At 38.2% G+C, this 25,493-nt stretch overlaps 1 protein-coding gene across 3 annotated transcripts in view; it reads right to left on the reverse strand.

Moving 5' to 3' along the window:
• Positions 1 to 25,493, reverse strand: part of enpp1 (ectonucleotide pyrophosphatase/phosphodiesterase 1) — a 55,614-nt gene that overhangs the window by 12,601 nt on the left and 17,520 nt on the right. For 2 of the 3 annotated variants that reach the window (XM_088625503.1, XM_088625502.1), the window contains 11 exons: positions 20,127 to 20,187; positions 14,139 to 14,236; positions 13,762 to 13,841; positions 13,558 to 13,677; positions 6,421 to 6,530; positions 5,800 to 5,865; positions 4,908 to 4,980; positions 3,095 to 3,203; positions 1,733 to 1,864; positions 1,604 to 1,635; positions 1,366 to 1,493 (listed from right to left, as the gene is read on the reverse strand). In XM_088625503.1, the coding sequence (XP_088481629.1) occupies positions 1,366 to 1,493; positions 1,604 to 1,635; positions 1,733 to 1,864; positions 3,095 to 3,203; positions 4,908 to 4,980; positions 5,800 to 5,865; positions 6,421 to 6,530; positions 13,558 to 13,677; positions 13,762 to 13,841; positions 14,139 to 14,236; positions 20,127 to 20,187 (1,009 nt within the window). The remainder of the gene's footprint in view (positions 1 to 1,365; positions 1,494 to 1,603; positions 1,636 to 1,732; positions 1,865 to 3,094; positions 3,204 to 4,907; positions 4,981 to 5,799; positions 5,866 to 6,420; positions 6,531 to 13,557; positions 13,678 to 13,761; positions 13,842 to 14,138; positions 14,237 to 20,126; positions 20,188 to 25,493) is intronic. The other variant, XM_088625504.1, reaches the window with a different exon arrangement.

Here is a 25,493-nt window from a genome sequence, read left to right on the forward strand (position 1 = left end):
TCAACAGTCTGATTCATTTCTTCAGCCTTGTTCTCAACTACAGCTCCCATGTCTTTGGGATATCATTGCCATCTAACTGTCCTCCAGAATCTACAGTCCCAGATTTCTTGGAGTGTCATTGGCTTCTCAATGTCACTCCAAGAAAACTGCCTCCTAAAGTTCAAACCACTTCATATTTAGTTACTTTTAGAGGAACAGAATTCTTAAGGTCTTCAAAATACTGGAAGTGAAGATCCCCCATCACAACACTTATTTCAGTTGTTTGGTCTAACCCTAATTAAGACAGAATATGTGTGATTGTAAAGAGAATTCATCTAGCTGGGGAGAATGACAATCTGTTCATCAAGATCAGGGCAGGGCAGGGCGGTGGCACTGTGTCTAAGGATATGTGCCTGTGGCTGGAAGGTTGCCGGTTCAAATCCCGCGCCCGGCAGAGAAATCCTACTCCGTTGGGCCCCTGAGCAAGGGCCTTAACCCTGGCTGCTACAGGGGCACCATATAAATGGCTGATCCTGTGCTCTGACCCCAAACTTCTTTCTCCCCGTCTGTGTGTCTCATGGAGAGCAAGCTGGGGTATACGAAACAACAAATTCCTAATGCAAGAAATTGTATATGGCCAATAAAGTGATCTTATCTCTCTCTTAAGATGGGGCTGCTGGAACCCCCTCTTTTGATGAGGGAGGAACTGGGGAGCTGCTGCAAGGACAAAGATTGTGGCAGGAGGTGGGATGCAAAAATGAAACGTGCTTGAACACGATGTGATTGTTATAAGTTAAAAAAAAGGTAGACTTGACCCCTTCCTGAACCAGAGCTCTGACTGTCTAATTGGTGTGACACAATCTAACATCAGGTACAGATAAAACAACCACAGGGAGCTCCTTCACCTAATGTGCTGTCAATAGATTTCTTCACTTCTCTGTACCTGGAGATAAATGGCTGAGAAATGTCATTATGTCATTATATTACCCATAATTTATAATGCCACATTATATAGTTAGAAGAATCATATTTACAAAAAATAAAATTACAGTTTATTTTGTTCGGGATGTTTTTCTGATTCAGTCATTGATCACTAATTTGAAGGCTTACTGTATGTAGGTGAAGAATTAGAGTATTCATAAAAGGCAATGCTAAAGACAGAATATGCCACAAATACTTCGAGTACAGAACCAACTGTCAGTTTGCATCAGATCTATATAAATCCACCTTTAAAATAGCTATACTGTATATCTACATTATGTACAGTATATCAACCCAGTTTAGCACGGTAACAGCATCCTAACTTCTAATATTCTACATTTACTTCTACGTGCACTGCAGCATAAAGTTCATAGTTACTCTGTACTCTGAAAGATGCAAACTTACAAGGCTGCCTGCCACTGCGACTTCATGTAAAAATGGACCTTTTCGATCCTCACGTTGTTGGCGAAGTGGAAGCGCTTTGGGAGGTGATGCGTCAGGTAAGGTTTTAGATGCTGATCAGGAACTCTGCACTTCAATAGAAACCAAACATAAGAAAACATGGCACTACAACAAAAGAGTAAAAAAGATTCACCCCAATGAAAAATAATAATCAACTCAAAGAAAAATAAATTAATCATACCGACAAGTTTTTCACAAGTCCTTCATAGTCAACTAGAAAATAAAGCACAAGAAAAAAAAAATCATCATAACATTCATAATGGAATGTTGGAAACAGGGATTTGAAGACTTGTTTCTTTACAGCACTTACAAGTGAAAAAGTTATCAGGAAGTTTCTTTGGTCTCACACGAGCTGCAGGCCCTTGAATTACTGTGAAGTCATTTACATTGTCCAGGTAATTTGACACATATTCAGCTCTGCTGCAGCTAGCTTCTTCCATTCCTGTATTAATAGAAGTAAGAGTGATAATTACAAGCCTCCATGAAATCACTTGCATGATAAACCAGAAACCTGTGCAAGTACTATTCACAATACTGTGTTTTTGGATGCGATGTCATTGCTTGCATGCTCTCAGAAAGCATGGCAAAAAGAGAAAATAACTGACCCGGAGTTCTCACTAGAATAAAACAATGTACACAGCAATTTCTGGATGCGTTCTGGATTAAATTAAAGACTTCTGACCAAACTGTCATGCTGTTGAGGTTCACACAATGAGAAATAAATAAGGAAACTCTGCTCCATAAGAATTACGATTTCCTTTTAGTCTTAGTCCTGATGCCTATAATCAAAACCATTTAATGCACATATACTAAAAATACACACATACTGTGTATAGAACACATGGTATTTCCTGTCTTCTTTCTGACAATGAACCCTTTTTATTATTTTGTTGTTATCTGAAGGTGGAAGTTACATGCATGGCCCTAAATGCTATGTAATGTAGCTTTTTAGCAACAGTACAGAGATAGTCAATACAAATATTTTAATATCATGGAAACACAGTGGGGGGAAAAATACTGAGTTGTAGGAATTCATTGAGGTAGACATTTGATCTTTTTTCCAGTATATACAGTGAATATGTGAAAAAGCAGTAAATTAGTGGAATATTTTACATGACCTTAACTCTACTGTCATAAACAGGGAGTAAGAGCTCTCCCTTTAAATAAGTATATGAAAACATTACAAAGGTAACAATCCCTGTTCCACAGGATAAGTTGGCTATCTTGTTTAGTAGTTAAGACTGTTGGCAGCCTTGGCATTCTAATATTATAGTTACAGACCAAAGGGTTTCTGTTTATTTAAATAAAAGAGAAAAAATCTGTTCAGTTTTACAAATTTTTTAAATTTTACTGTATACTAATAACTGTGGTCACAAACTATTTGTGTTTCTGAGTTATTTTCAAAAACCCAAATACAGTGCTGAGTGACAGTCCCAGAAGTGAACCCCATGTGATTTCATTTCATACCTTACCTAACCCAGAAACTGCTTCTCCTACTACTATGTCTCCTACTCTCCTTTTCCAAGTGAAATACTGAAAAAAAGCCCTTTGGCCTATTTTCTATTTGCATTATATTTCTTGACTGTTAATATTCTGGTTAGCAGAGATAGTATGAATGAGCAATTCCCACCTCATCAGTAAATAATTAGACAAAATTAAGTACTGTATTTACCATGATCAGACACAATAACAAGGTTAGTGCATTTATGCAAGTTTCTCTGTTTTAGGCCATCCATTAGCAGTTCCATCACTTTGTCTACATTAAGCAAAGCTTGTTTTACCTGAAAATGAAGAACAATAGGATATTGAGGAAAATGGATATTGGAAATGGAAAACAACTTCAAGAGTGGCATTATCAAACCATCAAGTACTTTACTACCAATTCTGAATACAATCTCACATTGATCTCTAAGTTAACTGACTCACCACAGAACTGTACCTCCACATCACACTCCAAACTGAGACCTTCAAAGACTAGATTATTCAAGATTAATTTTTGCAGCCTTTTCAAGACGTTTCAGGGATTTTTCAAAACTACAGTATGAAATAGTTTCTCTTGCCCCTGTAAATCATTCCTGCCAGCACAGATTTATACAAAATTGTTTAAAATGCAAATGATTCTGAGCTAATAGTAAACTGTCTATATATTTTGTCTCATGTACAGTATTACCTTTTATAATTAAGAATCTGAATCAGAAAGGATAATTCTTGGATGAATCAAAACAAAAACACAGCTTTTATTTTTTGACACAGAGAGCCCATACCATTCTTGAACCCAAAACAGTGCCACACATGTGGTATTAGTGCGGACAGGTGCTAGTTCTTCAGAAAGCAGCTACTGTTATTATGACCATGCCATCTGAGTTTTGTGCTTGCCTTGTTAATTTAATACAGAGCAGATGGTCAGGGTCCAGCATGTCATAAGAAATTTAATTGATCAATGTTAATTCAATTTCTACTTTCTTCACATTAAAAAAGATGACATTTTTTAAAAGGATATAAAATATTTCATTTATTATAAAAATAAAACAAAGCAGGGCACAATTCACAATTGGAAAAGTTCTTTAGTTCTATAATATTTTTATTGGAACACTGTATACTGAATAGCTCTTTAATAAGCACTTCACAGATGTCCTGTCTTTCTGAAGCAGATGACTGAAATGTAATCCTTAAGGATTCGTGTAGATTTATTCTTTATAGACAGATAATACAGGAAGGCGCACTGTAATGCTACCTTCAAGTGATTTCTTAATATTCCTGCCTTTAAATGTTATAAATATGTAGACTAAATACCACAAGAAAAAGAATCTCTTAATAAATTATTTACATGCTAAATCTATACTCTATTCCATCCTCTTCTTTCCTGCTGCTAACTGGTAATGAGAAAAGCAAATAATATACACATTCAGAATTATGCTCATTGCTGACCTGAATGAAGCTTTAGAAGGAATAGGTATTAATATTCAACTCTTCACATGGTCAGATGAATGGCAGGAATAGGGAACATCTATCCATTTCTATCCGCTTTATGCAATACAGTTTTGCGGAGGAGCCAGAGTCTATGCCAGTAAGCAACAGGCATAAGGCAAGATATCCTGGAGAGGATGCCAGTCCATAACGGGCCACACACAGACCCCAATTTACCTACTGGTATCTCTTTATACTGTAGCACCAGGCAATCACACATTCAAAAATGAGAACATACAAACTCAATGCAGATAACTCCCCAGATCTGGAATTGAACCCAGAGCCCAAGGGCTTCAAAGTAGTAATGCTAACCACTGTACCACCCAGAAACAGTGAATAGCTGATCAGTATTATGCATTTAATGAATATAGGCATTAGGTAGTGATAATCTTCTCAGAAACGACATAATGTTGAATTTACATATACAAATATTTCCATTTTGGGGCAGTTTTAAAATTCCACCCTATTGCAGTCCCAATTGTAAATGGTATGATAGGATCACCCTAAATATCACTCACCCAGCTACTATCTGGTCCGTAACGATGCCCTGAAGAATCAGGTTCGTCTACATATAGTGTGTAAAACTGAGGTCTGAAAACAAAGAAAAGTAAACCAGTATGCAGTATTGCATTAACCAGCATTTGATCTATCAGAAAGTCAATTTACAGTAAAGCTTTCACAACATTTTGACATAATCGTCTCTGCTTTTTTCATTAAATCTAACATGCAAAATTTAGGTGAAAACATTTTCTCTTTGCCACACCTATAGTTGGCATGTTAGATTTTGATGGGCACCTCCATACAAATAATTTCAGTAGATGAGAAGTTAAATCTGTATTGAACTAAAGGCTTTACACATGCCTATATGTACACATGTATGTATTCCAAAAGTCTTGAATGGGGAGCTACATCACTGTGTGTTGGAGGTTAATTCCATGTTGAGTCTACTCTTAAGATGTGTGTGTGGAACATCACACATGAAGAAGGTCTGAAAAAATAGCCAAAAAAGAAAAATACTAAAGAATTTATGAAAGCATCGTCTGTCAATAATTAACTCTTGAATATTTCACAATTGACGCATTATGTACCTACATCAAAATCAAATGAATAAGTCCTTTCCTTTAGTGGATGTGTTTCATGGAAAATAGTTATTTTGCCATTTCTTTGTATGTGAGTAAAATAATGGTATGATTTAAACCATTTGTTATGGTTTAAACCATTGCAGATGCTGTGGTATGGACGACTTCAGAAACTGCAGCTTGAATACAAATATTTTCAGTACTTTTAAGGACCCTGGCTGTAAATCCACTTTACTCAGGTGACATTTGAACATGTTCTAAAAGAGAAAATGAGAAATCCCAAAATATCCATAAGTCTAAAAACATTGTGCAAGTGAAATATAATTATTACCTCTCTTCCTCAGGTAAGCCTAACCATCTAAACACAGTTGCAACTCTTTCTTCAAAGGAGACGCCCCTAGTAAAAAAGAAACAAAATGAAGATGATGTATAAGCCTAAGGAAAAATCAGAGATCATAGAGAGAACAGCTACTTAAGAACCTGTCCTAAGGTAATCACCAAGTCTTTGAACTCTATCATAAGACCAACAGAGCCAAAAAAATCTACATGCACACAGTGTTTGTAAAACAGTCTCAGATTTGAAGCCAAAAAAATCTAATGTTATTCATGCAAGTAATGTGTTCTGGTAGCTTTCCAAACCAATCTTTGAACATTTCTCAGCAAATGCATAGTTCAGTAATGATGGAGTATTTACAAAAATGAACAGAAAGCCATTCTCACACATTTTTCTTCTTTTACAAATTGCTATTTTTGGTCTGTCCCAAAATGCAGTCTTTTTTATTCCACTTTCTACATTTTTGTTTTAACCATTATCTGAGACACTTCTAGCTTCGTTTCCATTACCTGAGAGAGTTCAGTTATGGAAAAATCTCCAATTTAAGTAATCACAGCTCAAAGCCCTTACTGTATTTCATTCATGCATATTAGTTTCTTTGTAGAAATAAATACATACTTGCTATAATTCTTGTAGAAGTTTGGGAAGGTCCCGTTAACTGCCACATCTGATCCTGGCCAGAAATATGTGCCAGCTTTCAAATTATTGTACATAGCAGTCAGCCAGATCTGGAAAGATAATATATCGACCCTGATTTTAACAATTTACTTCTATTGTCCTATTAAGAAAGGAAAACATATGTAAATTCCTACTGCCATTTTATTGGCAGAAAGGTATACATAAAAAGAAACGTATTACTTTTAAATGCGACAGTAAAGCTAACAGTAAAATGTTAAAACAGTTTGTAGCAGGCACACACACATTTTATTCAACTGACATGGCACAGGCAAATAAGTTGTGCTGATTAGCAAGGTTGATCAAAAGGGTGTGTTCTGTGAAATGTGTGTCACCACTCTTGGAAACAAAACAATTTGCAATGCAATTCATACAGTATGTCTTGCTCTCGTGTTGAGCAAGCAGTGCCTCTTTAGTGATCTCTGAGCTCTAGATGTACTATAGGATGAGCAGAAATGGCATGTGACAGTAAAGGTCTGGTGAGTAGGGCATAACTCATGCCTTGGAACAAAGTTAATTCCATACTGAAAGTAGAAAGAAGAAACACAAGGTTTTGGTTGGTGAGCCTTCGTAAGATGGGGTGTGGGGTTCCTCATACAGTGCCTTGCGAAAGTATTCGGCCCCCTTGAACTTTTCAACCTTTTGCCGCATTTCAGGCTTCAAACATAAAGATATAAATTTTTTATTTTATGTGAAGAATCACCAACAAGTGGGACACAATTGTGAAGTGGAACGAAATCTATTGGATTTTTGAAACTTTTTTAACTAATAAAAAAATGAAAAGTGGGGCGTGCAAAATTATTCGGCCCCTTTACTTTCAGTGCAGCAAACTCACTCCAGAAGTTCAGCGAGGATCTCTGAATGATCCAATGTTGTCCTAAATGACTGATGGTGATAAATAGAATCCACCTGTGTGTAATCAAGTCTCTGTATAAATGCACCTGCTCTGTGATAGTCTCAAGGTTCTGTTGAAAGCGCAGAGAGCATCATGAAGACCAAGGAACACACCAGGCAGGTCCGTAATACTGTTGTGGAGAAGTTTAAAGCCGGATTTGGATACAAAAAGATTTCCCAAGCTTCAAACATCCCAAGGAGCACTGTGCAAGCGATCATCTTGAAATGGAAGGAGTATCAGACCACTGCAAATCTACCAAGACCTGGCCGTCCCTCTAAACTTTCAGCTCAGACAAGGAGAAGACTGATCAGAGATGCAGCCAAGAGGCCCATGATCACTCTGGATGAACTGCAGAGAACTACAGCTGAGGTGGGAGAGTCTGTCCATAGGACAACAATCAGTCTTACACTGCACAAATCTGGCCTTTATGGAAGAGTGGCAAGAAGAAAGCCATTTCTCAAAGATATCCATAAAAAGTCTCGTCTAAAGTTTGCCACAAGCCACCTGGGAGACACCCCAAACATGTGGAAGAAGGTGCTCTGGTCAGATGAAACCAAAATCGAACTTTTTGGCCACAATGCAAAACGATATGTTTGGCGTAAAAGCAACACAGCTCATCACCCTCAACACACCATCCCCACTGTCAAACATGGTGGTGGCAGCATCATGGTTTGGGCCTGCTTTTCTTCAGCAGGGACAGGGAAGATGGTTAAAATTGAGGGGAAGATGGATGCAGCCAAATACAGGACCATTCTGGATGAAAACCTGTTGGAGTCTGCAAAAGACCTGAAACTGGGACGGAGATTTATCTTCCAACAAGACAATGATCCCAAACATACAGCAAAATCTACAAAGGAATGGTTCACAAATAAACGTATCCAGGTGTTTGAATGGCCAAGTCAAAGTCCAGACCTGAATCCAATCGAGAATCTGTGGAAAGAGCTGAAAACTGCTGTTCACAAACGCTCTCCGTCAAACCTCACCGAGCTAGAGCTGTTTTGCAAGGAAGAATGGGCAAGAATTTCAGTCTCTCGATGTGCAAAACTGATAGAGACATACCCCAAGCGACTTGCAGCTGTAATCGCAGCAAAAGGTGGCTCTACAAAGTATTAACGCAAGGGGGCCGAATAATTTTGCACGCCCCACTTTTCATTTTTTTATTAGTTAAAAAAGTTTCAAAAATCCAATAGATTTCGTTCCACTTCACAATTGTGTCCCACTTGTTGGTGATTCTTCACATAAAATAAAAAATTTATATCTTTATGTTTGAAGCCTGAAATGTGGCAAAAGGTTGAAAAGTTCAAGGGGGCCGAATACTTTCGCAAGGCACTGTAGATTCTTCACTGAAGAATACTCAATGGATGAAATGCTGTATAAGTACAGTAGTGTGAAAAAGTGTTTGCCCCCTTCCTGATTTCTAATTTTTTTGTGTTTGTCACACTGAAATGTTTCAGATCATCAAACAAATTGAAATATTAGACAAAGATAACACAAGTAAAAACAAAATGCAGTTTTTAAATGTAGGTTTTTATTATTAAGGGAAAAAAAATCCAAACCTACATGACCCTGTGTGAAAAAGTGATTGCCCCCCCTGTTAAAACATAAATCAACTGTGGTTTATCACATCTTTGGAAAGCTGAGTTCAATTTCTCTAGCCACACCCAGGCCTGATTACTGCCACACCTGTTCTCAATCAAGAAATCACTTAAATAGGACCTGCCTGACAAAGTGAAGTAGACCAAAAGATCCTCAGAAGCTAGACATCATGCTGCGATCCAAAGGAATTCAGGAACAAATGAGAAACAGAGTAATTAAGATCTATCAGTCTGGAAAAGGTTATAAAGCCATTTCTAAAGCTTTGGGACTCCAGCGAACCACAGTGAGAGCCATTATCCCCAAATGGCGAAAACATGGGACAGTGGTGAACCTTCCCAGGAGTGGCCGGCCGACCAAAATTACCCCAAGAAGGCAGCGACGACTCATCCAAGAGGTCACAAAAAAACCCACAACAACATCCAAAGAACTGCAGGCTTCACTTGCCTCAGTTAAGGTCAGTGATCATGACTCCACCATAAGAAAGAGACTGGGCAAAAATGGCCTGCATGGCAGAGTTCCAAGACGAAAACCACTGCTGAGTAAAAAGAACATAAAGGCTCGTCTCAGTTTTGCCAGAAAACATCTTGATGATCCCCAAGACTTTTGGGAAAATACTCTGTGGACTGACGAGACAAAAGTTGAACTTTTTGGAAGGCGTGTGTCCCATTTCATCTGGCGTAAAAGTAACACAGCATTTCAGAAAAGGAACATCATACCAACAGTAAAATATGGTGGTGGTAGTGTGATGGTCTGGGGCTGTTTTGCTGCTTCAGGACCTGGAAGACTTGCTGTGGTAAATGGAACCATGAATTCTGCTGTCTACCAAAAAATCCTGAAGGAGAATGTCCGGCCATCTTTTTGTGACCTCAAGCTGAAGCGCACTTGGGTTTGCAGCAGGACAATGATCCAAAACACACCAGCAAGTCCACCTCTGAATGGCTTAAGAAAAACAAAATGAAGACTTTGGAGTGGCCTAGTCAAAGGTCTGACCTGAATCTGATTGAGATGTTGTGGCATGACCTTAAAGAAGCGGTTAAGGCTCAAAAACCCTCCAATGTGGCTGAATTACAACAATTCTGCAAAGATGAGTGGGCCAAAATTCCTCTACAGCGCTGTAAAAGACTCATTGCCAGTTATCGCAAACGCTTGATTGCAGTTGTTGCTGCTAAGGGTGGCCCAACCAGTTATTAGGTTTAGGGGGCAATCACTTTTTCACACAGGGCCATGTAGGTTTGGATTTTTTTTCCCTTAATAATAAAAACCTTCATTTACTTGTGTTATCTTTGTCTAATAATTCAATTTGTTTGATGATCTGAAACATTTCAGTGTGACAAACATGCAAAAAAATAAGAAATCAGGAAGGGGGCAAACACTTTTTCACACCACTGTATCATACTCTCATCTCTTAAGGAAGCTGTTTAACAAGCAACATGGGAATGTGCCTCATCCTACTGGACTTTGTTTCATAGAAGCAAGAGCACACTCCTGCCTAGATCATCACACTTGGACCTCCCCCCGAGGTGTCTCTTCAACACACTGATGGCACAAAGGTGTTGCTCTTTTGATAAATGGGGCAGATTGGTACTTTCTGTGTTTTTCTTTCTGGATTTTAACAAGGGTTGTCAGTCAACCGGTATATCACCTCTTTAACTGTACCAAACCACCTTGCAACAGTGCTTATGCAACAAGTCATTTGAATGTATACCAGTAGATCATGAATGATAAATTAATTGATGATAAAGGGAGAATGATAAAGTGATGCCAAAACCAATTAATGATTATTTTCCTAAAAATATCATACATGGACAAAAGAAACCCACTTCTAATAATCGAAGTGGTTTTAACACACACGTAGAGAGCAACCGTTCACAATATAAGGGAAAATTCTTCAGTTTTATCCCAGGATTAGCAATCATGAACTTGCTGCAGGGATGCTAGAGACTTCGAAACACTGATTGTGTGTGAAATCACAGTGATAATACCAGATGTACTGTACTGTACTCAGGGTACTCAGGTGGAAACTGGAGTGTCCTGTGACAGAGCACTTTTAGGTGCTTTTGGCTGGGATTGATGGGACTTTACCCTGAGTGCTCCTTCTGAACGACAATTCCAATACTACTATCAATTGTTAGACAGAAGGCCCTTTGTTTGCTGTGTCACTTCAGCCAAAACTGTTATTTTACGAGGATGTGAGCCACTGAGATACCCTTATATTACACTTGGCTGTGCAAAAACTAGCTCTACATCTTTTCATATGAAACATTGCTGAAGCAGTTTACATTTTGCTAGTATAAAATCTGTGTAGTCAGCTGCCTTATCACTTTCAGAACTTGCTTAATTTAACTAAACTTGTTTAGTTTCCAAATGTAATCATGAAGTGTTAAAACAAACTGAAGCAAGACCATAGCCACAGTCTATCCAATATCCACTAGTGTTTAAATGACTGTTTTCTGACAGCTTCTTGCATAACTCAGCTGCCCACATTAGAGAACAGAATTTACATCATGAGCCCCCCCTGCCATCATCCATATTTTCCCAATATCAACACCAAGCTCAGCTACAGTCAAACTCATGATAGTGCACGGAAATGACAAAGTGGTTTAACTATAGCCCACGTCGTACAAAGTGCTTGCATGGGGAGGCACTTCCATTATGCACTGGCATGTTGAGGAAAACTAGATTTCTTTGAAAATGACAGCATACAGATGTGGTAGAGGAGTCTCATCCCTGTGCCATATTGATAAAGTCCTGCATTACTTAGTCGTACTATTATTTTCTGGTCAATGTTGTATAGTTTTACACTATAATACATTACAATGAGTGAAACCAATCACTTTGTCTACCGGAAATAGTGAGTCTTTTGCAAATTGCTAGATGATCAAACACTGATACTGACCAAACCAACAAAAATACAGTAGAGACTCGACATCTGCAAATTAAATACTCAAGAATTCACTTATTCGCGCTTCGATCTAGCTGAGAGGGTCTTGGGTGGAAGAAGAGCAGAGCTGAATGAAAACAGGACAAAGGTTGTTGAGCACAACTTTGAAATTATCTATACAACAGGTTAGGATTGTGTGACAAATCTAGCTAGTGAATGAGCCTGCTACCCAGCATCCGTATCTCAGCGTGATTTTTCTATTTTAATTAACGCTCCTGGTTCCGTGTCAGCAGTGTGGTGAAAAACAGGCTGCAGACAACTTGACAGGTCCACTGACAGTTATATTGCTCTTTTCATTTCAGTGGGACATGGTACTCATCGAGGTACAGAGAGAAAGTGCAGAAATCCACTGGATGCAGAAGAGGGATTCATATTTTTATTTTAACTGATTACTTTACGTTTGTGATTATAGCTGTACTGTGACTGCTGTTGGGTTTTAGTTGATTTATGATATTTTAATTAACTTAAAGCCAATGCTTTAGTACTTGAATTATCATATGAGGGAGGATTATGTCTTTAAACCAGACATATTGTACTATAGAAGGTAGTACATTATGCAACAGTACTGGGTTCAACTTGGTTATAGCTGAATTTAGCAATTTGTGATGGTTCCCTGCACCAAACTGTCTCTTCTTGAGACCCTTGAGAGCAGAAGAGTAATTTTAATGTGTCAGTCCACCTCCACACATAGCAGTTCCAGCATGCTGTGGCATTGATTCCACTGAACATGAAATCAAATGCTTGATATTATTCCCTTGTATCTAGAAAGGAATATTTCTGTCTGAAACTATAAAGAAATCTTTCCAGTCGAAATTTTTTGCCAGAGGCTTCCAACGAACAAGCATTTGATGATTACTCACATTTAAAAGCAAACCGCAGTCTGCCCAAATGAGAGCTCAAAACATTTGCAGGCTTTAATTTGTGAGGGCAGAATCCATCATTATTTAAAATGGTTCCTATGAGGTTTACATAATTGGATAAAGAGGATGATCTCTAAGGTTTATTATAATCTTATTCTGGGCATTGCTCTCAAAATTCATTCAAGTATCAACCATTTAAAATATTTAGTCAATACTTTTGGATATTTTGTAGAGTATGGCAGCTTTAAGGAGAGGTACAGTGGCATAGAGGTTGGTGCAGATCTTGGGTTTGATTCTCTGTCTGTTCATGAAGATTCCATCTCATCTTTCAAAGACATACTTGCTAGGCTAAGTGCCCTGATAAGGACTGGGATCACATCCAGAGAGTAGTCCTTGCTTGCCCCTATGATTCTAAGATAGTCTCTGGATTATCCTTACCAGGAAAAAGCAGGTTCCTGATACCAGATGGATTGTTATCTTTAATGTAATATGCATCAGTAAAACTGGATACTTTGCACCCATACATTCAGTAGGGCAGGCAAATAGAAAGTATCTGGTCAATATCTTTAAGACATTTAGAATCAGTGTACAGTATGAATTTATATGGAATAAGTACAAGTAAACATGGTAAAACCAGAAGTAAAACATTTTAAAAAAACAATTATGATGATTCAAACACTGTACTATCCCATGTTTTTCTTAACTTAGAGCTATTAAAATTTGAATATTTACTTTTACATTAATTCACACAGCTTTTGAGTAGATAGTTAAGAAATGTATGTACTTACAGGCTGTCCTTGGTACCATTGTGGATTGAACTTCTCAGGCAGTTTAAGGCTGAAGATGGCATCACGAGTTACATCATACATATGGTTATCCACAATGCCATGGGATTCAGGATACAACCCCTGTAAAAACAGATATCTTAGTAAACCTAGAGCCAAATTAGAGCTTTGCTTCAGCCACACTCTGCTGCATTTGTACATACTTACTGTAACAATGGTATAATGATTGGGAAAGGTCTTTGTGGGATAAACAGGTCTCATATAAGGGGTAGTGGTTCCACAGGTTCCTGGAAAAAAAAAAGCAATAAAAACTACGCAATACTGAAGGAGTGGTCTCTTAATATTTTAAGAAGTCTGCCAATAAGCTGAATGACTGTATCATATTGGGAGGAAACAAGTTCACTTGAGTTTCAGTCATACAATATATAGACATAATCAACAACACACTTTTAAATTATTATTTACAGTACATGATTTCAGTTCAGTGTTAGAATAGGTAAATAAGATAATTTGCAGTATTCATAAATTGGTTAATTGATCTTTTCTTTGCTCTAGCACCTCTAATTATTAACAATTGTACTTACTCAGTTTTCCTATTGTGGGGAGGAGATGCCCCCATTTGTGTAAGTATTCTGCTCTGAAGCCATCCATTGAAAACAAGATGACGGGGGGTTTTGAAAATCTGAAAAAAATCAAGTTTGTACACATTCAGAGGCATAAAGAACAATTAACATACTCTAAAACACACTAACACGACATATATATAAAAATGGAAACGACAGCAAGCCTGTTTCCTAAAGGGTCACAGAACAGCCAGTTACTTTTACTGCAAGTATATTATACACGCAACAGTTATTTTTAAATAAACCTTCATAGAATGTCCTTCCTTCTCCCCGAATGGCACTAAAATCAGGACCCAGACACAAATGAAGATGAATCTAACCCACATACAGTATGCAGACATGACAAGCACAGGATATGGTCTGTGGCAATCTAGCAAAAGAAGGTGGTGGTTATTTTGTAAAGATGTTTTGCTGTTTTCAGGAACCATTACACCATCCCCCAGATTAACCATTCATTTTCATTCCACATGAAAATTCAAGTAAGCAATAAAATCTTTTCCCACGCAAGCAAAATGAAAACATAAGTGTACTGAATCTTTCCGGAGGTAGACAAGAACATTACTTGTTAAAAGCTTTCTTATGCCAAGATTTGTTAGTTTTCCCCATTTTTGCTATTGGATATTTTTTCAACTGGCCAATGGAAGTTAGAACAAAGTTATTAAACTCCTACATCCTCTGCCAAAACTTGACAGATACTGCTGTTTTTTTTAAAGTCACCAATTCAGATTCATCTCAACTTGAGGACTTCAAGGACAGCATGTTAGCTTATTGGAGGACAACCAATAAGGATGTGAAAGATACAAAAACAAGCTCATAGGGCCCTAAGAAAAACATCCTGTTCCTACACTCCACAAAGCTGCAAAGTCAGAGTGAGGTTTTCCATCCCATGGTGTCTATGTCTGGGTTTACTGTTAGAAATAGAAGGAACAATAATAAACTATTATTGTGTATGGTCATTGTTATACCTTTTTATAAACTAATGAGATCTCTTCTGAGACAATGTACAATGTATAGTATAAAGCATAGAAGGCTCTACTAGCCTGTAGTCCTTAATCCCGCCTTTCTCAACATTACAAACAAAATAAACACAACATAGCATGAGAGAAGCATATCTCCCTCCACTGAGCCCAATTATTTCACATTTGTAGTTTTGTTCTTTTTCTTTCTTTGTGATAAGAATTTTCTATAATTTTCAAAAAAGAAAGTTAGTATGTTAAATTCCAGAAGAAGTGCACAGGGCTTCAGATCACAGTGTGTGAGCCTAAGCTATGAATTACCTGTCAGCACTGACCTAAACAATCAAGAGAAAACAATAATTAAAACCTAAACCAAATGCTTTTTCAAGTGCATTTAGTCATCGCTGATTATCCTCATGTATTTGCTTTTCAAAGCTCAAATTTGGGCAGGTAAAAGAAGCGTTTGTATACTTGAACTAAATTATATAAATTATAAGAAATGATAGTGGAGATATTTTAGCACATGTGCATATCATGCAGTCAGCTCAGAATTGTAACTTGAACAAACCATGTGTCTTCTTAGTTCTGATGACAGGCTAAGAGCCTTTGAGGGAATAATAGATATATTTTAGAATACATAGAGCTTCTGAACGTCATTATCCTATAATGAATTAACCTTGCCATCAACAGATAAACAGTGTTGCAGAGCATCTCTGAGGAAGCCATTCATATTTGGTGTCACAGTGCCAAGACCATACCATTATCCCCCTTGTTTAAGATGACCATTTCCTGATAGACAATAATGTCTATTAAAACTGTATTACAATAAAATACTGTAACCATGCCCATAACCTGGTTACAATATTATTTTAATACAGTATAAATAATTAATATTAATACTGTATAATAATTAATAACCAGACTGCCATCACCTCTATACTGTGCATTTAAAAGACAGTTATTATTATCTTGCAGAAGCTTTCAAAGCAATTTACAAGCATACCAATCAATGCAGTTGAGAACATTACTGAAGTATAACATAATATAAGTGAATATAACAACTTGCTCAAGGATACAACAGCAACAGCCACACCCAGCATCCACAATCCACAACTTTTCTGTTATGATAGAGCCCTGATCACACTGCTGCCTCACACAGCTGCTAGGCTCAAGTGCAGTGGGTAGCTGATGCAACACATGGCAGCAAAGCAATGCTTTCTCTGAAGAAGAGTGTTTTTTAAAGATCTTTCATGGGACGCAGAACAGGGCTGATGGCTGTGTAGGAACATGGAGATGAAGAGTGGAGTAGTTTAATGTTACCGATGTTGCAATTCGACTGTTATGGAAGACCTTTATTATATTGTGGGGTGCCCTTGTCGAGCACAGCCAGGTACTCCATGAATGGACAGTCTAGAGTGTGGCAGGGGTAAAAGAGCCAGCACTGAGCTGATGAAATTCTAACCATGGTACTTGTGCCATTATTTGCTGCTCAAAACTGTAGGAGTGACTGCCAAGGCCCCAGTATAGCATGTACTGTAACCAGATTCCAGCAGTGTTAGTTAAGGAGCCTCAACAAAGTGCCTAATAACAAAGTGCCTCGATGAGATTACAGTTTGCAGTTGTTATTAACCACAATCTAATAACTCAGAATGGTGACAGTTTACCACACCCTCCAAAGTGACTGAAAACAGCCACGTCTAGTATTGAGACTAATAACTGATTCACATGAACATTTGAAAATTACTGTAGCCCAAGTATGATATAACATATATAGTTCCTGAGAGGTTAAATGTTAGTTCCTTATGGAAATGCATTGCTGCAATAAAGGAAAACAAATCATGTATTTTACAATTACAAGAACATAATCCCTAAAATACATGAAAATTGTTATTACGAGATGGTAAATGACCTTGTTACATAGAAAGATAGACATTTTTCCACTGGGGTTTAGTCATAATTAAATGTTACAATTTTTAGCTAATGGGGACACATTCATTACAAACATGACGACTCTCAGACGTTTCCTTAAACAAGAGACGTTAATCGATTTCAATGCTTAGACATGAAAGTAAACTGATGATAATGTACAGTATTCTTTTGCTGGCAGCAGTGTACTAGGTATTGTATGAGAATTGTACTATCATGTGATTATCACATACAGTACACCATATTGTATACTGTATCTCCAAATTACAAGATACAGAATTAATTACCATCTTGCAATAACATGATACTTTTCTCTTAATTATGAGATACACATTTTGTTTTGCAGCAGTGTGCTTCCACAGTTTTTCAACAGTACTGTGCATCTTTTTGGAAGGGAGTTTACATTTCCCTAGCAAGAGATGAGGAAATTGGGACAGCAAATGAAATACAGTAGATTCATGAAACACCAGAAAAACTGCAAACCTTAATAATGTGTGGCTAAATGAAATCTCAGCTGCTTTAAATTTCTAAAAGAAGCATGACATTTCTCCTTTAAACATACAAATGGACCTTTTGACCATAAAAACCAGCTGCTCAAGTTCTATGTCCCAATTTAGGAAAACAAAAATATTAAAAGTAATTTTAGAATACATGCTAACTCTTTATATTAAAATGTAATTTAACTAAAATGACATTAGGGGATTAAACTGTAAAAGTATTTTTAAAAGCTTAATGTGTGACTGAACCTATCAGCACCTAGTAATGGAACATTATCAGTATTACAAGGCATTTAAATTCCAGTTTGATATTTAAAAATAAGCCGATTTGGATAATTCTAATATTATCAATCTTGGGGAAAAAATTGGAAAAATCTTTTGAAAAAACTTTGCTGTTTTTCATTAATTAAAATAAGAATAAAAGATCAGTTATCACTATTTTTTGTTCATGACAACTACTCCAGATATTTTTAGTGTTTATATTTAAGAGACACTAACAGGGAGAGTGGGGACAGTCATACTTTGGGGGGCCATCCAGTTCCTAGCAGCTGGGTGAGGACCCCAGGGCATTGGCACATGTGTGCATAATTGTCAGAGGGAAACACAGTCCCTCTTCTGGGAGATTTCTCTGGGAATTTTACAGCATTCTGCCAGGGATCGTACAGTAATTACAGAACCTAACGCAAGACCACAATGCATTGCTGAAGGTATAGTGTGCCCAGGAAAGGTTAGGTTGCCTTGGCCACTGGGATGCATTTTCAGTAAGGAAAAAGGATGGACTATGTTTGCATTCAGAGGTGAGCTACATTTAAACTGGTCTTGGAGAGAATTCAACAAAGAAATATTTGAAATAATTTAAAGAGCCTAGTAATAGGAATATGTTATAGATCACAAAATACAGCCACAGGCATAAATGATTCACTTTACAATGAGGTATGGAATTCAAGTGTTACCGGCCTTCTGTCGGTGCCCATTTAGGAAACCACAGTTGGGGGGGAATTGATGGTTGGATGAGCTACAGCTGTTGGTTATCCTATTTAAACAACCTGACTTCTCTGAAGAGACCTCTGGGCTCTCTAAACCACAGAGAGAGAAGGAAAACTCCACTGCAACTCTGAGAGACGGCTGAAGGGGCATCACAAACACAATCAAGAGATGATTCCAGTTTGCGAAAATGAATAGTATGCAGTAAGACAATAGGTGGAGAAGACCTGCAGTGTTTCCCAGATGTGGAGCAACATGTGAGATACATACTGTAGGTACTTAGAAAGGACAGTAACAGGTATTTTCTCCTGCCTTGCCTTGTCATGCTCAAGTGATTGAAAAATGTGAGAAATGTGAAGGAGTGGGAAAAATATGGCGTGTGACTAAATGGTGGTGGTAGGACAGGAAAGGTTTTCCAAACGGTGATGTGTGAACATGTGGCTGTGAAGCCCAGATAGAAGGATTTGGAACTGAAAGGAACCTCACTGTGTAAGGAGAGTGGTGGGTTGGCCTGTCCAAAGCTGGATCTCTGGCAGCGACTGATGTGTGGCATGACTCCAATACAGGGACAGAGACCATAGCAGGGAAGGCCAAACCGAGTGTAGAGATTTGAGAAAAAGCGAGTGAACTGCTTTTTGAGGCTGTTAGCTGTGTGTGGTGTAAAGACTGAAATAAAAGATAAATTAAACAGGAACAGTGTAGTCAGTGAGATTATGGAAAGACCCAGATGATATATCAAAAGCAAATATCAAAAGAGAAATTGTTTTAATCAGGGATTTAAATTGTAAAAAGTATAAGTGGCATAACAAAAGCTAAGCGTAAAATGGTAGTATTTGTCAATTATTGTTTTCTCACCCAGTTTCATAGAGATCTGAAAAGGGGAACTGTCTGTTTTGATCAAAAGTCTAGCCTTTGCATACGAACAAGAGTATCAACAGAGTATCATCCTGAAAGAGCAAGCGATTGTATTGTCTGAAATGAAAGGCTTCAGAAACTACAGAGGACACAAAGAAGTACTGAAAGATATATGTCTGGGATAACAAGAAAAGGTTCAAAAAGAACAGAATGGGGTACAACACAAAAGAATGCATTAAGTGAGGAGACCAAAATTGACACTGTCAGGCAAAAGATCCTCTGTAAGAAGAAAGATGAATATGGAAGGCCAACAGGTTTGAGTAATAAACAGTATATTTATAAAGAGTTGAACTCCAGTCAACTGTACAGTATATCCAACCAACTGCATCCCCTAATGTTTCTCTTTGTCTGTGGTAAGGTAAGATTTATCAGGTATTGATTTAATTTCTTACCACATCTCTAAATGCAACATTAAAGAGAAAATGCATAACAAGAGTAAGAGTCGATGAACTAATCTTTCTATGGAAACAAATGGTCTTTGAAATACAGTGTCTTGAAAACACACTGTAGTATAAGCAGAAATACTGGCACAATAACATAAATCACCTCATTCTGTGAATTTACATGTTTCAGAGTTGTCATTTTTTTGTACAAAAGTCAATCCATGTTTTTTCATCTATTTAGCAACATTTTTGTAATATATCAGTCTAGAATTAGAACATTTGTATTACCCTTTTGGACAGGTGGGTGTTTCCAGGTCCTCACATTTGTCTTCCACCCAGCTTTTCTCTCCTAAAATGCAAGGGGAACAAAGATTGACCTTGAACATGGCAGCAGAGTTGTACAGTGATTTGCATCGCTGCCTTGTAGCATTGGAGTCGTGGGTTTTATTTCTGTCTGTGTGGATTTTGTATGTTCTCTCCTTGTTTGGGTTTCCTTCCTCAAGCCAAAGGCAATTGGTTAATAGGTTAACAGCTTTCTGAGAATATTGACCCTGATGTGAGTTTGAGCATGTTGGTGACTATGTGCTTCCTACTGTACATTGGAGTGGCGTTCTGTTCAGCGTGTACCCAGTCTTGCACCCCTTGCTTGCTGGGATAAACTGACTCTTCTACAGCCCTGTATTGGATGAGGGGATGAAAAAAAAAACAATATGGCTAACATAACTTCTTTCTGATGTGTAAATATTATCTTTTCACATTTGACAGAAAATGGTAGTTGTCTCAGTCACAGGGAAACCAGTATTATTACTTCAGATTGGGCAAGTCCAAATAAGATGACCAAGAACCTGCAACAGCATAAAGTCTACAAACCAAATCTGTTGTAATCTATACTGATCACCTATACTATTCTACGTCATCAGTACAGATTACATTAAAGGCATCAGTTCATGAATGTTACTGTGAAGTGCAAACTGTGGTCAGACCCTTCATTTTCTAATCTGTCTTTGTAGGGTAAATCTCTTTAAACCACATCAGTCTAAACTATGTCACAGTCTAAACATTTGACACAGTGGAACCAAATTTTGTTTAGAGCTCAGGAAAGTGATATCAAAGTCTCATTTTACAGTATGGTACAGGTATTTGCTACACAGGTATCAGGTCAATGCTGTATGAATTGAAACTTAATTCATAGTTATTCCAAAAATAGACATTTTCTAGGTTATACAAATGCCTTGTGCTACCATCTGCCATGTATATAGTTTCTTGCTGTGTTTACATAGACTGGAAATAAACAGTGGTTGTGATTTGACAGGATGTTTACTATTTTTGCTTGAAATATTTCGAAAAGTACAAAGTGTCAGCTTTAAAACATCTGAAAATTCAAATATTGACACACAAATGGTGCTACAGACAAAACCTCAATATTTGCACTATGAAAGCCTTGTAATTTTCCTAAAAAAGAATGTGTAGCTTAAATACATTCATTCACTGTGACGTAGCCTCCATTTGGCAGTAAAAGCTGTAAGCTGTAATTCATGTAGTAAAACAGAAGGAAGCTGGACTGTTCAAGTCACTGACTGGAAATAGTTCAAAACAGTGGTTGTGACTGTAATGTGACTGCTGTAAATTACAAGTAAGCTTTAACTGCAGGGACATTAACTCTGTTTGAAATACTAGCAGTCAAGTGTTTTCAGTGTGACAAGTGTCCTGATCACCTGTTCAGAGCAATGCTCACTAACAGTCGGGTTAATATCTTAACACATGAAACACAACGTGCAGTGCAATTACCAGGTGCTTCATGTTTGAGATATTTATATATAATAAATAGTGTTAATTACACCTAATGCTTGACAATCACATTATTAAATACCTCTTAAAGAGATAAGTAGCACACAAATAGTTTAAAACAGAGGAAAACTAAATTCACTATCTGTCCCTGCGAGTGGTGAGGTTAAGGGAAACTAAAATCAGGTCCTCTAGAGCCCTCTGGGGCTGCTGCGGCTGGTAAAGATGGAAGGGTATTGTGTCACAGGACTAGGATAAGAGCACAGAGAAGAGCAGAAATGCACAGTATAGAGTATCTGTTACATAAAGCATGTGTCTTTTAGCTTGCTTCCTTGTGTGTGTTGCTGTTATACAGTATATTACACATTTGTTTGTATTCCACATTAGAAAAGGGCACAAATGAGAGCAAGAAGGAGCACAAAAAATAAGTCAGGGAAAGACTACTTCAGATCAAGAAGGCATTATGGTCTTTTTAGAATTCACATAACGTATACAACAAAACATACTTTTTTGTTTTAGTTAATATTTAAAACATTGTTTTGTTTAAATAGTTGTATGCACAGTCCTGTACGTGAGAAATGGATGTGATAAGGGGCTAAGTAAGCTTACTGTTAAATATACAATGAATTAACATTATTTAAACATGGATTCCATAATGAACACAGAATAATATTCTTGGAAGAAGCCAGATTATTGGCGAATAGCTTTTTGCAGGCCCCACAACCCTTTGTGCCTCCGTCTTTTGTTAATTTAAATTTTTTCTAGTAAAATGGCCATGCATTAAAATGAGAATTTATTGTATTTAAGTACAAAGACAGAAATTTCTAAAATACAAAATTTTAAATCATTTTCACTCAAATATATATTTCATACAGTATTTATATGTTGAAAAAATGCATTGTTTATATGAAGTAATTACTGAAACTGTACAATCTCCAAAATATTCAAGGTTTATGTGCAGCAGTATTCCATAAATCTAGCACTGCAGTAGATGAAATGAGAGGCTCAATGTTTATAGCAACTGCAAAGGGCACTCATACTGTAATCAAGGTCATATTCTCCTTTATTTCTGTGCATGACAAAACATTTTTGTCTGCCCTTAGTTTAGTTTCAAAATCCACATTGCGTGCCCAGAACCTCCCAATCCAATTACTTCACAAGAGTTCAGCCAGAACAGGAGCGAAGAGAGGTTAAAGTATTCACAATGTATCACTCCATGCATGTACAGTAAGTTAGAAAGAGGGCACATAGTTGCTGTTAAACCCACACATTAAAGGGGTACAATTAATGTAAGCTAAACAATTCTTTTACTTGTTTTGCACTGTGTTCTCTTGATGTTGTAGCGGCAAGGCTTATTAAAAATACAGGAATTAAGTTTGCTGCTCCCTTGCCAGTCCCTCTGTCTCTCATATCAAGTGGTGCTGGATACAGAGAGGCCATTCCATTTGGTTCACAATTAAGGTGTTTTTCTAGCTGATAGAGTGTCCTGATAAGGAACAACTCCCAAAGCTGAGACACATCAGCCACCCTAACAAATGGTCATCTCTGGCGCCTTACTGTCTGGGAGATTCCAAGGGAGATTCTCATCCCAAGATTGTTTACAACCCTAAGGTCAGAGTGCATTGTTACTCATCCTCAGCCAATCAGGAACTGGTAGGGCAGGTTAACCCCACGTGGGTCTCGAATGCCCATGAAACTTTCAACCAATGAACGACCGTAGTTCCTCCAGGTAAAACAGGCAGCACAGGGCTCCCTCAGGGCTCCTCCGGGACATCCTCAGACTCAGCTCGGACAATCACGTAACGGCCAGTGTGTCCGAGTGTCAGGACTTTCCTTTGTTCTAAGAGTCGAGAACGGAGGTCACCAGCACGTAACCAAAGGATCCACCCAAGGTTAGCCCAGCAGCAAGCCACTTGAACCCACAGCGAATGCTCACCTGATCAACAAGTGAACTACGGTCAGAACTGTGGACAGCTGAACATCAGTATTCAGGACAAGTGCTACATCAGGAACGAACCGGTCTTCTTCCTGTCTAAAGAGTGTGACTTGCTTGGACCCGCAGTTACTTTTCTCATGTGCACAAACTCTGCTAGTAAACCAGAACTAACTAGCCGGTCTTCACAGAGCATCAGCAACACTTCGCAACAGAAATCTCTCCTACTTTTCTCACGCCGAAACAGCACTGCTTGGCACCGGGCAAGAGAACGCCGATTGGACACAGCAACAAGCCTGCCACTGCTTCTTTGTGTCCGCAGGAGATCTGAATCCACACAGATTGGATGACTATTCAACCTTCTGCATTACAGCTCGAGAATTCAATTGTTACCTCAACCCCCGTTGAAATCAATTTAATTCCTATGAGTGATGTACTTGCTTTTGAGTATCTAGTGTAGAAGTTGTAATCCAAGTTCATTTACGAAACGGTCTAAATGAATGATATACTGAATGTACAGTGCCTTGCGAAAGTATTCGGCCCCCTTGAACTTTTCAACCTTTTGCCACATTTCAGGCTTCAAACATAAAGATATAAATTTTTTATTTTATGTGAAGAATCACCAACAAGTGGGACACAATTGTGAAGTGGAACGAAATCTATTGGATTTTTGAAACTTTAACTAATAAAAAAATGAAAAGTGGGGCGTGCAAAATTATTCGGCCCCCTTGCGTTAATACTTTGTAGAGCCACCTTTTGCTGCGATTACAGCTGCAAGTCGCTTGGGGTATGTTTCTATCAGTTTTGCACATCGAGAGACTGAAATTCTTGCCCATTCTTCCTTGCAAAACAGCTCGAGCTCAGTGAGGTTGGATGGAGAGCGTTTGTGAACAGCAGTTTTCAGCTCTTTCCACAGATTCTCGATTGGATTCAGGTCTGGACTTTGACTTGGCCATTCAAACACCTGGATACGTTTATTTGTGAACCATTCCTTTGTAGATTTTGCTGTATGTTTGGGATCATTGTCTTGTTGGAAGATAAATCTCCGTCCCAGTTTCAGGTCTTTTGCAGACTCCAACAGGTTTTCATCCAGAATGGTCCTGTATTTGGCTGCATCCATCTTCCCCTCAATTTTAACCATCTTCCCTGTCCCTGCTGAAGAAAAGCAGGCCCAAACCATGATGCTGCCACCACCATGTTTGACAGTGGGGATGGTGTGTTGAGGGTGATGAGCTGTGTTGCTTTTACGCCAAACATATCGTTTTGCATTGTGGCCAAAAAGTTCGATTTTGGTTTCATCTGACCAGAGCACCTTCTTCCACATGTTTGGGGTGTCTCCCAGGTGGCTTGTGGCAAACTTTAGACGAGACTTTTTATGGATATCTTTGAGAAATGGCTTTCTTCTTGCCACTCTTCCATAAAGGCCAGATTTGTGCAGTGTAAGACTGATTGTTGTCCTATGGACAGACTCTCCCACCTCAGCTGTAGTTCTCTGCAGTTCATCCAGAGTGATCATGGGCCTCTTGGCTGCATCTCTGATCAGTCTTCTCCTTGTCTGAGCTGAAAGTTTAGAGGGACGGCCAGGTCTTGGTAGATTTGCAGTGGTCTGATACTCCTTCCATTTCAAGATGATCGCTTGCACAGTGCTCCTTGGGATGTTTGAAGCTTGGGAAATCTTTTTGTATCCAAATCCGGCTTTAAACTTCTCCACAACAGTATTACGGACCTGCCTGGTGTGTTCCTTGGTCTTCATGATGCTCTCTGCGCTTTCAACAGAACCTTGAGACTATCACAGAGCAGGTGCATTTATACAGAGACTTGATTACACACAGGTGGATTCTATTTATCACCATCAGTCATTTAGGACAACATTGGATCATTCAGAGATCCTCGCTGAACTTCTGGAGTGAGTTTGCTGCACTGAAAGTAAAGGGGCC

Source organism: Lepisosteus platostomus, chromosome 3 (assembly GCF_059453375.1).
Source record: "Lepisosteus platostomus isolate fLepPlt1 chromosome 3, fLepPlt1.hap1, whole genome shotgun sequence".
In the NCBI taxonomy this organism is placed as follows: Eukaryota; Metazoa; Chordata; class Actinopteri; order Semionotiformes; family Lepisosteidae; genus Lepisosteus; species Lepisosteus platostomus.